The 16,474-nt window shown below is 37.4% G+C and overlaps 1 protein-coding gene across 1 annotated transcript in view; it reads right to left on the reverse strand.

Moving 5' to 3' along the window:
* The window catches only part of MAPKAP1 (MAPK associated protein 1), a 210,140-nt gene that overhangs the window by 182,458 nt on the left and 11,208 nt on the right, over positions 1 to 16,474 (reverse strand). The window contains 1 exon segment of the mRNA XM_072960125.1: positions 953 to 1,277. Coding sequence (XP_072816226.1) covers positions 953 to 1,208 — 256 coding nt within the window. The 5' untranslated portion in view covers positions 1,209 to 1,277.

The following is a 16,474-nucleotide window of genomic DNA, read 5'->3' on the forward strand; positions in this document are numbered from 1 at the left end:
TACATTATACACTTATACCATGAAAATAAACATGTGAATATTTTCAACGTTTTACTATATATCCTGCCATTACTTTTCCTGGGAGTTAGCAGGTTACTGCTACTGATTAGGAGATTCTATTTTCTAATTAACTAAAAAAAATACTATTTTGTCATATTAGAACAACTACATTATATAGTCTAAATAATTTATCTAAGTAAAGGACTTGGTTCACCACATACCCCTTGAAAGGCTCCCAAAAAATATAGGCTGGAAAAGGGGCAATGATAAGCTTTTAAAAGCTAACAACCAAATATAAATATGCCAAAGTTGAGCATTTTCAATCTATGAAAATCAAAGGGTAGAGATCAACTAAAGAAAATAAAGGTAATGTAGCAAAAACAGGGGCACCTTTTCTAATCTCACACCCGATGAGGAATTCCTACCAAAAGCAGCCCAAACAAATATTCAGCTGTCTCTCTCCAGTCCCCTATTCCCCTACAGTTCCTCCAGGGCCAAGAACTGTCTTGGGCAGCAGCACTCCTTGGCTGGTCAGCTCTCTCTATTAAGGGTTCTTTTTCATGTCAACCTGAAATCTGCCTCCGGGTAGTCTCCCTACTGGGAATAATGTTGCCCTGTGAAGACAGTCACACAGTCCACTGCCCTCTCTACATGGTGACTTTTTAGAAACAGAACATCCAACATTCTCATAACCAACTTCTTCACCTATTCTTCTTCTACTTCCTTATTCCTCTTCTGTCTACTTCCTGCTAATAGCATCATTCCAGAGACTCTCTCCATTCACAGAGATGGAGATGTTGCTTAGACTCACTATGAGTATAATACATGCATGTTCCTGTTAATACACAGTAACTTTTTTTCCCCATTAAACCTATTCCAACATTATGCATTATTCTTTAAGATTGTTTACTGATTTAAAGCTCAGAAGACATGACTAAAAGGCAACGTTTACCTGTATTTGAGCGTCTTCTAATACCAAAGTCCCAACTTGAGGTAATATCGACTGACTGGGCATATACATAGCCCTGAGTCTCACCATTGCTTCCCTGAATTTCTGACCCACTGTCTCCAGGCATTGAAGGATGAATCTTCTCTAGGTCAACATCATGATCAATGAGAACCATCTCACACATTCCTGTGTCATCACTGGTCACATGTGACTGTCGAATATGAGCTAGAATGATAGTTGGATTGTCCAAGAAGGCCATCCTTTCTGTGGGCCAATTTCCTTAAAAGGCTATTTTCTCCTCTTCATATTGTTTCACGGGCTCACCTACCTAGAAACATGATGTACACAGCAATATTTAAGAATAAGGCAGAAAATGACTGAATCATTTTTTAAGCAAGTTCAATGTGGCAAAATGCTACCTTGAAAATCAACATTTATCCCTGTATCTAAGAGCTTAAAAGGATTAAGCCTAAGCTGAAAGGAAATCCTGATAAACACTAGGGGCTACCCCTCCAGTCGATGAGATCTCCATGGGACAGAGGATGGCTTGCTCTTTTGCAAAGCAAATAACAGTATCTTCTTAATCAGGCCACTCAAAGCATATAACTACTGTTAAAACAATAAATTTTCCTTCCTTTCTCCCTTCATTCCCATGCAGTCTTCTCATTACCTGATAAGGTCATGGGGGAACAAGTTGTATTTCCCTCAAATGATGTACTAGAGTATGAAACTGTATTTCTTCACTTTGTATTTCCCCCTCCTGTCATACAGTTGTTAAATGTCTAAAAGGGCACAGACAATGCTTTCAGAGCTACCAGGAACTGCACAAAAATACTACATATTTGTACACACCACCAAAGTAATTTTGTTCAATAAATATATTTTCCTTTCTTCTGATTTAAGATAGTATTGTGCTTTAAAATAAAACTTATTAATCAAACTTGTCTGCTGCCAGACTAATTTCTTATTTTAGAAACCTAATTATAAGAACTGCTTCCTGAGTCTTGTTAAGCTGTAATGATGCTTATTCTGGAAACAAAACGGTACCACCTCAGTTAAATGGGAATACTCAAAAAAGGAGTACTCAACAAAGAACAAAGGTTCTTTAAGCAGAATCGGGTTCAAATCCTGGCCCTATCATTTACTAGCTACGTCACCTTCATCAAAATAACCTTAACCTCACTAAGCCTGTTTTCTTTCTTCATTTATAAAACAGGGGTTACAGGGATGAAAGGATATATAGAAGGTAATACAGGTAAAATGCTCAAAAGAGTCCCTGGTATATAATTAAAAATTAGCCGCTATTAATAATAACAACAGTGGTAAAAATATCACTACCAATTTCAGTTTTCAATTCTTGTTTAAAGTAATCCTACAATATATCAATAATTTATCCTTCTTTCATAAGTTCACAGCATGTAAAATAAGTGTATGCTTCCTTTGTAACAGAGAACTCCGCAGGTCATCTGGGTCACCTCTAAAACTGTCATTAAGTGCAAGGAATGTGAAAGTTGGACTGAACAGCTCCTAGTAACAGTCCTCGAAGATATTTATTTTCAGAAAGACCTAGAACACCAGATTTTCTTGCCATTTGTTTCTCCCAGAAATGGAACACAGTGGGAAATCTAGTTAATAAATCATTATAGCTAACAGGTTTTAAAATTTTTTGCCTGGCAACAAATCATTCTATTGACATCACCTGGTGGATCTTAAAGATACCAAGATTAAGAGGAAGTTTAACTGAGGAGCATCTCAAATCAAATGAACTACATTAATCTTCATTTTTTCCCCTTAAAATATTCACTAAGTACTTATTTTATACTGGAGCTAATGAGAAATGCAAAGGTGAGTGAAGTGTGCCTGAGTCAAAAAGTTTATACCCTAATACAGACCTCCTAGATCTCCTAATATCATGGGATTCTTCTAAGTGTCAAATTTCTGAGACACTTAGTCTCAGAAAGATTAATGTCAGCCCACCATTTTAAGTGTACTAATCAGAAAAAAACTATAGCAATAAAGGAAGCATTTCAGTTTCACCTGTAAAAATAAGAACTTCTTACATAACCACAGAGATGTATACAACCATAGAAATAATTATGAGAGTACTTGCTTTGTAACAGAACCACAGAATCACAGATCAACAGAGCTACAATCTGGTACCAATCACGATAAGCATCTTCTCCTTGAAAATAAGGCAACTAGGCGCCAGCACAGGGGCAGGTGCTTTCAACTTCACACTGATTAGTCACCCCTGCAAAAACAAGGGCTTCAGTAAGAAACCACATATTTAATGGGTGTTCTGGCACCAAAAAGGCGAAGGGCAAAGCTGGAAGGTACTGGAGTATCTTCAACAGAATCTTTTTCAGGAAAATGTATCTGCTCCATCACCTCTTATGAAGAAAAGAGTTTTGGGCAAACACTGCTGAAAGCACATACCAACTCCCTAACTATCCTTACAGAACAGAGGCCCCCCCAGACACCCCAACATGAGCAGATATCTCCTCTATTAGTACACTATGACTTCATACAATTAGGAATCGGAATGAATCACTCAAATATTTATTCAGTACCAGTTCTGAGAGGGAACTCCCACTGGACTGCCCTGGGAAACATGTTTCCACCTCTTATGACATGTACTTGAGGATTCAGACCCTAAGTTCCACAAGGACAGGGGCCATAACACCATACCCTTTCTGGCAACAAAGAATCTTACACATAGCAGGAAAGGAATTCAATAAATTTTGCTGTCTGACTTCCAAGACCTATACAATTTTGTCTTAGAGATAAGTCATATGAACATGTCATGTGTTAAGAGTGACTATGAAGAAAGAATTGCTTTTAAAAAAAATTAATACAGATACAAGAATTTCTATACAATGTGCCCTTCAAAATTGTCACCTTGGGACACTATCAACTTATTCCAGTGCTTTTCAGAACCAACAGAATATGTTTTAAATCACTTTAAGAGTAGCCAATTATCGTATGAAGGTAGATTTGCTTTCTAAGACAAAGATATTCCAAATACAGACAAAAACAACTTATTTTCTCTGACCAGTTGTGCAAAGATCAAAGATTTTTAAAACCTATTGTTGGCAGGGATTCAGAGACATGGGCACTCTCAGGCACTAAGAGAGGGAATGAAAATTGGGACTTTTTAGAGGGTAATTTGGTACCATGTATAAAAGTGTAAAAAACTGAATACCCTTTGGCCAACCCCACTTCTAGGAATTGCTCTTAGGAAATAATTATGCAAAAATATTTATCTCAGAATTGTGTAACTGAAAATCTGAAATAACCTAAACACCCATCAATAATGGCTATGCCATGACACACACATACAGTGGAATACTACACAGCCATTAAAAATACATGGTAGAGAATGGGTAAACAAAATATGGTATATACAAACAATGGAAAGTTATTCAGCCTTAAAAAGGAAGGAAATTCTGAGACATGCTACAACATGGATAAACCCTGAGGATGTTATGCTAAATGAAATAAGCTAGTCACAAAAAGACAAATACTGTGTGACTCCACTTGTAATGGGGTACCTAGAGTAGTCAGATTCACAGAGATAGAAAGAAGAATAGCAGTTGCCAGGGGCTGGAGGGAGGGAAGAATGGGAAGTGGTTAATAGGTATGTTTCAGTTTGGGGAGATGGAGCAGTTCTGGAAATGGATGGTGTTGATGCCACACCAATGTGAATGTGCTTAACACCACTGAGCTGAACCCTTAAAAATGGTTAAAATGGTAAATTTTATGTTATACATATTTTACCACAATTTAAAAATTTTAAATCTTTTTAAAATGCCTGGGAAATGCCACATTAAACAAAATTAAATAGACTTTCTTAATGCTGTTTAATTATAGCGCTTCTCAAAGTTCTTAAACTACTAATGTATATTGTGAATCTCCAAGAGTGAGGAATCCAGTAACACAATATATCCCAAATTCCAAATTTATTTTCCTCTAGGAACACTAAAACAAATCAGCATATAACAGAGTTTCACACATGGTTTTGAAATGCTGCTCTACACTTTTACAAATAGTGTTTCTTCAGGTCTTGAATGCCTTCCCTGAATGTCACCAATTCTTTGATTCTCTGAGATAGTCAGGTCCTTTTATATGCCTTTAGGCCATCAGATAAATAATAATTTCAGGTTCAAAGGAGACCTATTCCCCTAAGATGTCCTACTTTTCAGATTCTCCCTCTTTTTAACTCTATGTCCCTCAAGGCATAAAGATTTGTTTTTACTAAAAATTCAAGCAAAAGGGACATTTATGTGGAGTGGGAGGATAGTAAGACATGTCCCAAAAGGACATGGCCACTTTTAATATATTGTGTGATCTCTTTTTATATTTCATTCATTCATTCAACAAATAATTATAAAGTTCCTACTACATGAAAAGTGTGGTTCCAGGCGCAATTTGGAAGCTAGTATCACTTTACATAACCATTTGATTTGTGTTCATTAATGATCATTAACCTGCCTGTGGTAACTTGGAGCATACCCTAACAAGGGAATAAATTTTTAGTAGGTTTTAGTGGGTATCAAGTCTTAGAACAACTTTTATTTTTAATACTAACTTTATGCATATACACCCTCCAAACTTAATTTATATATTGTAATGTATTATAGAAAAACATAAGGTATGAACATAGTAAAAAAAAGTAGATAAAAAAAGTGACAAAGGGGAAGTAACTCAGGATAAATCCGAAAGTCAGAGCCTGCCATGAGATTGTATACATTTGCTACAGGTAGACTGCAGAATTCCAGAACCAAAACACAATTATAATAGCTAACCTTAACTTATTATAAAAGCTAGACTTGTCTTTTTTCTTTTTACAGCAATTAATTCATATAATTCTCAAAATAAGCCTATAAGATAATTACTATTTTTATCCCCATTTTACAGATGAAAAAACTGAGGCACAGAAAGGTTAAGAAGCCTGCCCAAAGCCAGACAGTGAATAAGTAATAGAACTAACAGTCAAATCCAAGAGCTTGGGATCTTAACCACTATACAGCCTCTCAAAACAAGGGGAACAAAGAACTACAATAGCTATAATAAACATGATTTTTAAAAATCCTGTTGGTGAATTTCAGGGCCTAAGAGAAATTTCTCCTATGGGTCCTTGTGAAAGATGTAAGACAGTAAATGTGTTGTACAGCAGAGAGCCTTCCCTTCACTAACGCAACAAGACTTGTACAAGACCAAGAAACAGGCAGCACACTTATGACTGTTCAAAACTAAAAATCATAAAATTTTCCACATGAAGTAAATTCTAGATATCATCAACTAGTTAACCTAAAACCAGAGGAAGTTTACTTTATATTTCCAATTAGGTCTAAGTATCTTTTTGAAAATCCCTAGAGATTCATGCAACTTCAGCTACAAAGTCCATACCTGAAATATTCTGTCTCTTTAAATAACCCCACCAGAAGCAAATGAGCTCTTCCTTATACTCCTCCACTCCAATAAGGACCTGAGATCATAATATGACTTAAAATGATCAAGTCCAGCCAATAGTTAAAGAGAAATTCTCCTTTCTGGACCTTCAAAACACTATACATTCATTTCCTTCTGCCAGACAGACTTCAAGCCCCCTCACCTGCAATCTGTGAAAACTTGTCTGAATAAGGAACAGCCTGAGGCTTCTCAAAGGTCTGCAAACTCCCAATCAAAAATTACTGCTACCCCATCAATGTGTCATATAAATGTTGGCATGTTAATTGTGTATTTATAAGATTGTTAATGGTTAGTTAATTTACCTCCCACACTATTATTGTACTTGAAATGATTTAACGTCTGCTGAGGGAGTTAACAACATGTAACAGCAGATGCGAGATTTTTTTTTTTTTTTTTTACCTTTCCACACTGTACCCCGACTTCATGCTATTAGCATTAGGCAAGTTGAACCTGATTCCTACATAGGAATCCTCAAGTGTTACAGAAGCATTCACATTTATTTTGCACAGCAAGAAATGATTACAAATTAGAAAAACAAAAGCTTTTTTATTATATACAATGTCTTTCATTTATAAAAACCAACAGACCCTGCTTTTTACTAAGATTTCAACATTGTTTGATCTAGTTAAAGTTTAGAATTTCTAATTCCTGGAATTAGAAAATAAGTGAAATGACCATTAAAATAAAATGCTAGTTTATTTATTTTAAATATCTTTTTCTAATTCTCTCCAATTTAAATTAAACTTTCATTTATTCTTTAGAACAGCTAAATTGAGCTTTTTTTTCCCCCTTGGAGATTAAAATCTTCTCCATGTGAATACAACTAATTTAATTAAATAGTAAACAATGAGACCCTCTATCTGAAGAGTTTAATTTTTCCTTTCACATTTTAATTTCTATACTCTGATTAAATGTATTTACTAGACTAAGTTACAGCAACAGAAAAGAAATACTGTGTCTTCTTTGGAGTAACATGGGATTCATTCACTGAACATCATTGCGAGCTATGCACTGGGACTCCTACAAAAAAATTATATGAACACTGGCCTGCACCCTCCAGAGGCTTACAAACTTCAGCAGATGAGCTATGTCTTGTACATACATTACAGGAACATAAGGCAATATACTAACCATCAAATGAGACACTAAGACAGTATGTTTTCCAAGAGATAAGAAAGTTACAAAAGGCTTTAGGAAGGTAGGTCACATTTAAGGATGGCTAGGCTTTCATTAAGCAGAAACACAAGGAGAACAGTAATACACGACAAATACTGAGCCTTTTACTATTGGCTATACTTCTCATATAACAGCATATTTCATCCTTACTATCACCCCAGGAGGTAGGTATTAATATTATACTCATTTTATAGATAAAAAAAATTGAGGCTTAAAAGTGTTATATAACTTGCCCAAGGTCACATGGTAGATTTTCTAATCTTTGCAGCTCCTCTAGTCCGAGATGTAGTCTATTTCCCCACCCCCTGAATCTGGGCTCCCTGGTAGTTTGCTTTGACCAACAGAATGTAGTGGAAATGATGTGGGACTTCTGAATCTTGGTCTCAAGAAACCTTGTAGCTTCTGCTGCAGCCTTCTTTGGACCATATTTGAATTATGGGAAGACATTTGAGATAAAAGATCACATGTGGAGATTCGGTCATTCCAGGTAATCTGATGCCATCCCCCTCCAACCCTGCTCCCATGAGTGACTGAGGCCATCTGGGACCAGCCAGTCTCTCAACAACCTACCAGGAGACTAGGTCAACCTACCAGGAGAGCCTATTAAACATCTTCTTTGGACAGAGGGACTGTGACCCTTGATTATTCTTTCCTTGTACCACTACAAGGAACCTCTACCTGAAATGTCTTACCATCTGCCAAGACCCAATCAAAGGGAGACTGGTACAGTATAGTGCCTCTCCAACTTGTCCACGGACACACCTGAAGGGCAAAGGAGAGTAACCATAAATCAGGGACAAGAGGACCTAGGAGGAGACACCTAAAACAACATGCTATAAAAATTTATATTTAGAAGTCATTCATATTTTGCATTCTATCCTATAATATACTGCACCTGTATTTGTTTTAATAGAAAAAATATTTTACTTTCGAATATAATCACTAAAATTGATAGTCCAGGAAGATGTGCCACGCTTAGTTTGTGGCTTCTAGGATCCACTGGCACATACTGGGATTCTCATAATCCCAGTTTGAACAGTAAGGTCTACTGGAAAAGCACAGACTTTGGTGTCAGAAATACCTGATTTTGTGAAGATAAAATGATACTTTATCAATAGACAACTCAGATCTAAATTTTGCTCAACATGTTCCCTATAACAAGTATGAAGAATTGTAACTAATAATAACACTAAACTATATAAAGTTCTAAGCACAAGTCAGACTAAAATCCCTATTATTATGCAGCTATTATAAGACAATCAGCATTTTCAAAGTGTTTTGAAATTATGTTTATTCATTATTTGAAATTACTGTTATTAGCAATAGCTATGAAACTTCAGACAACCTAACCACCCACCACCTCCAAAATTCCAAAGCTGCCAATATGTCTGGATGTTATAAGAAATCTGCTAGTTTGGTGCAATGTAGCCCTAAATTATTTTTCCAATGGGTGTTGTCTTTCTGACATAACAGATTTGACTGACACTTGTGATAATAAACAAATAATTTCAGGTTTTACTTTAAGATTTCAAGTTAAAATGTTCACAGTTTTACCTAAAGAAATGAATAATGCCAAAGAAACAAGACTGCTTCTCAATATGAAATTACCATTATAAGAGCTGAAACTGTAACACTCAACTACTACCAAATATTCATTCACAGATTTCATTCATTTGACAAATATTTATAAAGCACTTACTATGTGCCAGGCATCAGATACAACGCTGAGCAAAAAATTTACAAAGACTTGGCCACTGCCTTCATGGAGCTGAAAGCACATATGGTAGTCAAATTTTTAAGATGGCTCAAGAAATTCTTACCTCTTGGTATCCATGCCTCTGTGTTATGCCCTCCCCTTGAGTGTGGGTGGAACCTGACTTGCTTTCTAGCCAACAAAGCACAGCAAAGGTGATGGAAGTCACTCCATTACTTTGTTATGTAAGGCTTCATTCTAGGCAACTGGAGACGGAGATTTTAAGTCAGAGAGATTTTCCTGCTGGCCTTGAAGAAGCAAACAGCCATGCTATGGAACTATGCATGGTAAGGACCTGAGAGCCTCGAGGAGCCAACAGTGGTCCCAGCCAATAGGTAGCAAGGAAATGGGGACCTCAGTTATACAGCCACAAGGAAATGAATTCCACCAACAATCTGAGGGAGCCTGGAAAGAGATCTTTCCCTAATCGAGCTTCCAGGTGAGGCTGGGGCCCATTGACACCTTAATTTCATCCCTTTGAGACCCTCAGCAGGAAACCCAGCTGAAGCCATGACTCCTGACCCACTGAGAGATAATAAATCTGTATTGTTTTAAGGCACCAAGTTTGTGGCAATCTGTTATGCAACAATAAAATGAAAATATACAGTGTAGGAAAACAGCATAAACCTCTTTACCTTCACGTACATTTAAGGCTCTCTACAACCCGGTTTCACTCTCCTGCCCCTTCTCCCAGCATGCAACTCTCAGGACTATTCTGAACATAATCCAGCTTTTGTTAATGATACTCCTTTGGTCTGAGATGTGCCCTTATCCTCCAATATAAACTTTATTTTTTTTGTAAGTCCAACTCAAACATTTCATCCTCTGTGAACTCTTCTCCAATTCCCAGGGTCCAAACTGTTTTAAAAGCACTTTACTTTTACCTTCAATACAGTTAGTTATATGAATATCGTGTTTAAGGACTTGCCAATTTCAAATTTTTTGACCCAGTTCTAGATTTAGAAATGTGGTTACTCTATAAAGGTATAAACAGCTTTCTCCCTTGATCATTTGGAAAGTTGCTGAAGACAGAAATCCCTAGACCCTCAACACAGTAATGCAGTGGTTCTAATGTGGTGGTTCTCAATTGGAAAGCAAATTTTGCTCCCCAGGGCAAGCATCTGGAGACATTTCTGGTTGTGACACTGTGGGGTGGGTGTTAGAATGTGAACTCTAGTGGGTAGATGCCAGGGATGCTGCTAAACATCTTACAGTGCACAGGACAGCACTCACAACAAAGAATTATACCCCCCAGAATGTCAGCATCATTAATGCTGAGGTTGAGAAACCCTGCAGTGATGGGTTGTTTGAAGCCACTGTATCTGGTAATTTCTAAGCCCCTTAGAATGGTTTCATTAATAACAAGATTAATACATATACATACAACTTTGCTTTTAAAATCTAAGCTCAAATCTTTGAAAGAACTAAACAAAGTTCAAGTCCTAGTATCTTTTCTGAAATCTCCTACCCTTAGGAGAACCAAAGCCCAAATTACTACAGTAAAGACAAGCTGTATTCATTCAAACTTGTTTGTTGATCTGAAGACTATCTTTCTTCACCTGGCTACTTCCTACTCATTCTTTGAGTTTCAGCTCAATGGTCAGTTCTTCCAGGAAACCACCCTAATGAACCCCACAGACCAGGTTACCTGCTCCCTTGTGGCCCAATGCACTTCGTCACTACTTCTACCAAATAATTAATCCAGCACATTGCCTGTTAGTTAGTAGTATGTGCTATGTGTTTGCTGAATTTATTCATTCAACAAATATTTATTGAATGCCTACTGTGTGCCAGGCACTGTTCTAGATGCAGAGAGTACAGCAGAAAACAAAGCAGACAGAAAGTTCTACCCTCATGAAGTTCACATTCTAATGATGAAGATAAACAAAACAGAGAATTAAATTATACAATAAGTTAGAAACACTATAGAGAAAATAGTGCAGAGAAGTGAAATAGGGCATGCTAGGTGGGTGAAGCCACTGTTGCAACTGTAGACAAAGTGGTCAAGGAATGCTTCACTGAGGTGACATTTGAGTTAATCCTTGAAGGAAGTGAGAGAACAAGCCATGTGGACTTTTGAGAGAAGTGCGTTGCCAAGCAGGGGGAGTATGCCCAGCACTGATCAAGAAATAGCAAGGAGTCCAACAAGGGAGCAAGCAGTAAACAATGAGGTCTAGGAGAGCAGGTCATTCTGAGGACTTTGCTTTTATTCCAAGTAAAATGGAGAATCACTGGAGGATTGTGAGCAGTGATATAATCTAACCCACATTTTAAAAGAACCTCTCTGGCTGCTATATTAAGGACTGAATGAATGAACAAATGAATGAATCATACTTTTAAAAAAAAATAATAATCTGTATATATGTTGGTTTTCTCCTCTAAACTCTGAGCTCCTTAAGCACACTGACTATCTTATTCATCTCTGTGCTGCCAGTTTCTAGTACAAAGTGGCTGGCACCCACGAAGGGCTCAGTGTATAACAGACAAATGAATCTTTCTTGTTCCCAAAGGGTTGTGACATGATTTTCACAAAAAAAGAAAAAAAAAAGTCCTTTATCCATGGTGTTGGTTCAGTAGGTAGGTCTCCTGCTACAATCTAAGATTTATTTTCCTTTCATTGTCTCCTTGATGTTTGAAGTTTGCTTAAGCAAGTAGAATTCAGTAGAGTTATGTTTCCATTTACCTAGCTCTCAGGTTAACCACATCATCAATTAAGGGAAGCAACATAGTTTACTGCAAGCACCACTCAGGAAACCTGAATTTCAGTTCTCTAATTACCAAGGACCTATTTACATGGTCTTGGACAAGTCACTTTAAATGTCTTTAAACCTGTTTTACACATAAGTCCATTTTTGCATCTGTTAAGTGAGAAGGGTGAATTCTAAGGGTCTTTTCAGCTCTCAAATTCTATTCCAATCACATGTGAGGAGAAGGATGTAACTGGGAGTTTACCTAGAGCTCATTTGAAAAGTTTTGTGTGTAACTGGGAGTTTACCTATAGTTCCACTAAAAAGTTTTCTGTTTTTGCTTCATACTCTTTCTCTCAAAGGCCAGAAGAATTTCACTGCATGTTTTACTTGTATCACTGTACCACAGTTCAGACTTTAAGGATAGAGGTGCAAGGAATTTCTTTCATGAGAAAGAAGATTTTAACAACATCTAGATTTTGGCAGCAATCCGTCTACAAAAGTAAACCACATTGACTGATTTGAGTGGGCACTACCTCATCTTTTTTTTTTTTCCCCAATGCTATTATGTATGGAAACTAGTTCCTAGAACTATAAGAGCTAAAGTTAGTAAATACATCTGGAATTTCAGATTATTGTCTCTAGCCTACCGAGGGATTAGCTATGGGATGATTTCAAGTGAGTTAGGTGCCTCTACCTCTATTCCCTCAGCAGTGAAATATGCATAATCTACGTCCTACTTATCTACCTCATAGAGACACTTACAAAAAGTAAAAAGCACTACTCAAATCCAACATGTAATATTATTGACTTTTCCTGTTCTAGCTACATCTGCTTGGAGGGAAAATAAGCTGCCACCTACCAAATTTATTCATTCAACTCCTAATGAATGAAGGACAGCATAAAATAATCTAAACTAGCTGATAATTCCCAAACTACTGTTATGTGACCTTGAAAGGTGCTTTGTACTTCCATTTGAATGAAGCTTTCACGGTGAGGAGGGTATAGCTCAGTGGTAGAGCATGTGCTTAGCATGCATGAGGTCCTGGGTTCAATCCCCAGTACCTCCATCAAAAGCAAATAAATAAAACCTAATTACCCCCCACCAGAATTTAAAAGCAAAAAAATCTTAAATTAAAAAAAAAATGACTGAAGCTTTTATAACCTCAATAAATGGTAACTTATTATTGTTATTAACAAAACTGCACTAACTTTGCCAGGTATTTTTTATAACCTTCTAAATTACTTTTAAAAAAAAAAATCACCAGATGGATCAAACATGAGGACAGAGCAGCAGGACTGGCTTCATTCTGCCTATAATGTTATACATTTAGGGTGGAAGTATTTCACAAAATACAATTTAAGTAGAATAATTAATTCTCTGGATTCCAGAAGGTTGCTTATTTATTCATTTATTTTTAAATATTTTGGGGGGGAGGTAGGTTTATTTATGTTCTTTTTTAATTTTGGGGGGGTAATTAAGGTCTACTTATTTTTTGGAAAAGGTACTGGGGATTGAATCCAGGACCTCGTGAGCTATACCCTCCCCCTATTTATGTATTTAAATTTTTTTTTTTTTTTACTGGAGGTACTAGGGTCTGAACCGAGGACCTTACGCATGCAAAGCATGCACTCTACCACTGAGCTATATCCTCCCACTTGCTTATTTATTTAACAAGCCCTTATATCAGTTACAAAACTGTCAGAGGTGGAGTCTATTCCTATTTCTGTTTTATAAATCAGCAAACTGAGGCACAGACTTGCCCAAGAACACACAAGTAGTGAGAGGTATAACCAGGATAAAACCTAGTCAGCTTGGCTCCAGAATCCCTTGTTTGAACAATTATACGATGCTGCCTTGAATTTCCAGTTTAAGTCCATTTCATCACGCTCTTCTTAATCCTCTTCTTTCACTAGTCTAGATATGGGTCAGACTTACCTGTTCAAGAAATTCAAATATGAATACCTACCACATGCTGGGAGTTAAGAGTATAAAGTAATAAGTCATAGTCCCCATTATCAAGAGGCTTACAGTCTAGCAAGGGAGAAAAGACAAGTACATAAATGGTCACAATAAAGAATGAGAGCAATGCTAGAGGATTCTACATAACAAAGTACTATGGAAACACAAAGGAAATATCTAATTGAAACTGGATACTCAGACAAGGCTTCACAGATGACTTTGGTCAAGATCAAGATAATGGAAATAATCATTTCCAACTTAGTCACCTTAAGAATGAGGGCAGCGGGCAGGGTATAGCTCAGTGGCAGAATGCATGTTTAGCATGCATGAGGTCCTGCGTTCAATCCCCAGTATCTTCGTTTGAAAAAACCAACCAACAAACCAACCTAATTTCCCCCTCGAAAAACAAGCAAACAGAAAAGAATGGGGGTGGGAGTGAACTGGCAACTAAATAGTCCATAATCCGGCTCCTTGTTCAAAAATGTTTAAAATAAAATGTGCTCCACAATTGTGCTATGAACTGCAGACTAATATCAAGCCATGCATAGGTTATTGCAGAAGCAGGGAGAGAGAGAATAACTAACCTTCAGAGTAGGGGAAGTGGAGGGAATCAGGAAGGTGGGGAAAAGGTACACACACAGGAGAGACTAAGAGCAAGCAGTCAGGCATCAGACTGCCTGGATTCAAATCTGGTCTCAGTCACTCACTCATTGTGGGACCTAGGGGAAGTAACAACTTCTGTGTCCACTTCCTCATCTATAAATGGGACTAATTCTCGTGCCTATCTCACAGAATTGTTGTGAGCATTGAAAGAATTCATATATGTTATGTGTGTATAACAGCACTTGGCCCATGGTAAGCACTATACAAATGTTTACTAGTATTGTTAATGCTATTATTCCCTGGTCTAAAATGCATCTTCAAAGATGAGTACCTGGATGGCTAGGAGAAAGGTCAAAGAGACAAACTCATCTTTTCCTGCATGAGACAAGGCACTAAAATAAGAAACAACAGAACATGTATTTAGTAACTAAAACTACATGGAGTTCAAAGTTGCTGATTAGATTAGCATTTCAGAAAGACTGCTCTGGCAGCTGCATAGAAGATTAATCTGATAAACAAGACACAAGATTAGTTAAGAAGCTGTGACTAGAGCTCAGGGAAGAGATGATGAAATCCAAAGTAAGGCAGTAAAAGACAGGGCTATGAATTTAAGAAATAGTTTAAAATAGTTACTTAGGAGATAAAATTGGTAGAACCTGGTGACTGAGTGGATCTGGAAGGTTAAGGAAAAAGGGAAAGTTTATGGCTTGCATAATAGCACCAACAAATGAACTGTGGACTCAAAAGTAGGAACAGCTTAACAGGTAGAGCGGAAATGAAGAACTATGTTTCAGACACATTGCACCTGAGATGTCTATGGACCACCCAAACAGAGAACCATCATGATGCAAACCTGACAGCCCAGGAGAAAGGTCTGAGCAAATCTGGGGGACAACATATAAGAGACACACGAAGGACAGGCAAACGTGAAGCCTAGGAGAAAGATCTAAGCCAAACTGGAAGACATCAACATATAAATGACAGATAAGGCCATGGATGTGAATGAGCTTACCCAGGGAGAATATGCAAGGAAAGAGCAATAACCTAGGGACAAAACCCAAGAAACAGCAATACAGTCTTTCCTCCTTATATACAGGTTCTGTATTTGCAGATTCAACCAACCGCAGATCGAATTTGGTTGGCTGGCTGAATCTACATATTGGGACCTAGGATGTGGAAGGTCGACTGTACTATGCCATTCTATGTGAGAGACCTGAACATCTGCGAATTTTGGTACCTGCAGGGTCCTGGAACCAATACCACATGGATACAAAAAAGGACGACTGTAGTTATGGGATAAGCCAAGAAAAAGAAACCCCAGAATCTCTGAAAATCAACTCAACCTTTGCCTAGATTCTAAAGTTAGGATCTATGCTATGGAGATTAAAAAATTTATAAGCAGTCACAGTCGTAACAGTCAGTATCCTTGGGGGATTGTTTCCCTGCAGATACTAAAATCCATGGATGCTCAAGTCTCATAGTTGGCCCTCCCTCCTCTATAACTGTGGTTCCGCATTCACAGATTCAACTAACTGCAGATCTTGTCATACTGTATTTATTGAAAAAAATCTGCATGTAAGTGGACCCAGTTCAAACCCATGTTGTTCAAGAGTCAACTGTCTGGTACACATATGCTTGTAAAATAAATGTGGTTGAAGAGAGAAAACTGGAAATTTTCCCATTTATCAAAACAAAAGGGCTCATGGAACACCTCAGGTTGCTTCTAGCCCAGACCAGAGCAACACAGAGCCTGAAGAAGGCAGAAGCAGAAAGGCAGCAGACTTTATACTCTGCTGACCAGAATGTAAAACGGTGCAGCTGCTTTTGAAAACAATTCGGCAGTTCCTCAAAATGTTAAACAGAGTTATCAT

This window comes from Vicugna pacos, chromosome 4 (genome assembly GCF_048564905.1).
Source record: "Vicugna pacos chromosome 4, VicPac4, whole genome shotgun sequence".
NCBI classification, from domain to species: Eukaryota; Metazoa; Chordata; class Mammalia; order Artiodactyla; family Camelidae; genus Vicugna; species Vicugna pacos.